This window comes from Eimeria mitis, genomic scaffold (assembly GCF_000499745.2).
Source record: "Eimeria mitis Houghton genomic scaffold, Emh_scaff263, whole genome shotgun sequence".
Taxonomy (NCBI): domain Eukaryota; phylum Apicomplexa; class Conoidasida; order Eucoccidiorida; family Eimeriidae; genus Eimeria; species Eimeria mitis.
In genome coordinates, this window is record NW_013570970.1 from 4,411 (window position 1) to 4,738 (window position 328).

Sequence of the window (328 nt, forward strand, 5' to 3'; positions counted from 1 at the left end):
CCTGCGGCTGTGTCTGCTGCTGCTGCTGCTGCTGCTGCTGCTCCTGCTGCTGCTGCTGCGCGCATCAAGGCCACCCGAATGGCTGCTATGCGTCAGCCCCATATGAACTGCTGCTGCTGCTGCTGCTGCTGCTGCAGGCTGCGTGCTGGGGTCTTTGCTGCTCAGTATCCTAGCTTCACTCCTGCTGCTGCTGCTGCTGCTGCTGCTGTTGCTGCTGCTGCTGCTGCTGCCCCAGAAGCGGCAGAACTCCTTGAGGAAGGTATTGCCGTCTTGCTGCGCGTCTGCTGCCAGCTGCAGCAGCAGCAAACGGCCTTTATGCAGCAGCAGC

General features: G+C 62.2%; 1 protein-coding gene across 1 annotated transcript in view; it reads right to left on the minus strand.

The window, feature by feature from the left end:
* Window positions 1–328, minus strand: part of EMH_0005950 (uncharacterized protein) — a gene marked incomplete at both ends in the record, with an annotated part of 11,994 nt that overhangs the window by 425 nt on the left and 11,241 nt on the right. Inside the window, 2 exons of the mRNA XM_013497365.1 lie at window positions 1–55; window positions 180–326. Of these exons, the coding sequence (XP_013352819.1) occupies window positions 1–55; window positions 180–326 (202 nt within the window). The remainder of the gene's footprint in view (window positions 56–179; window positions 327–328) is intronic.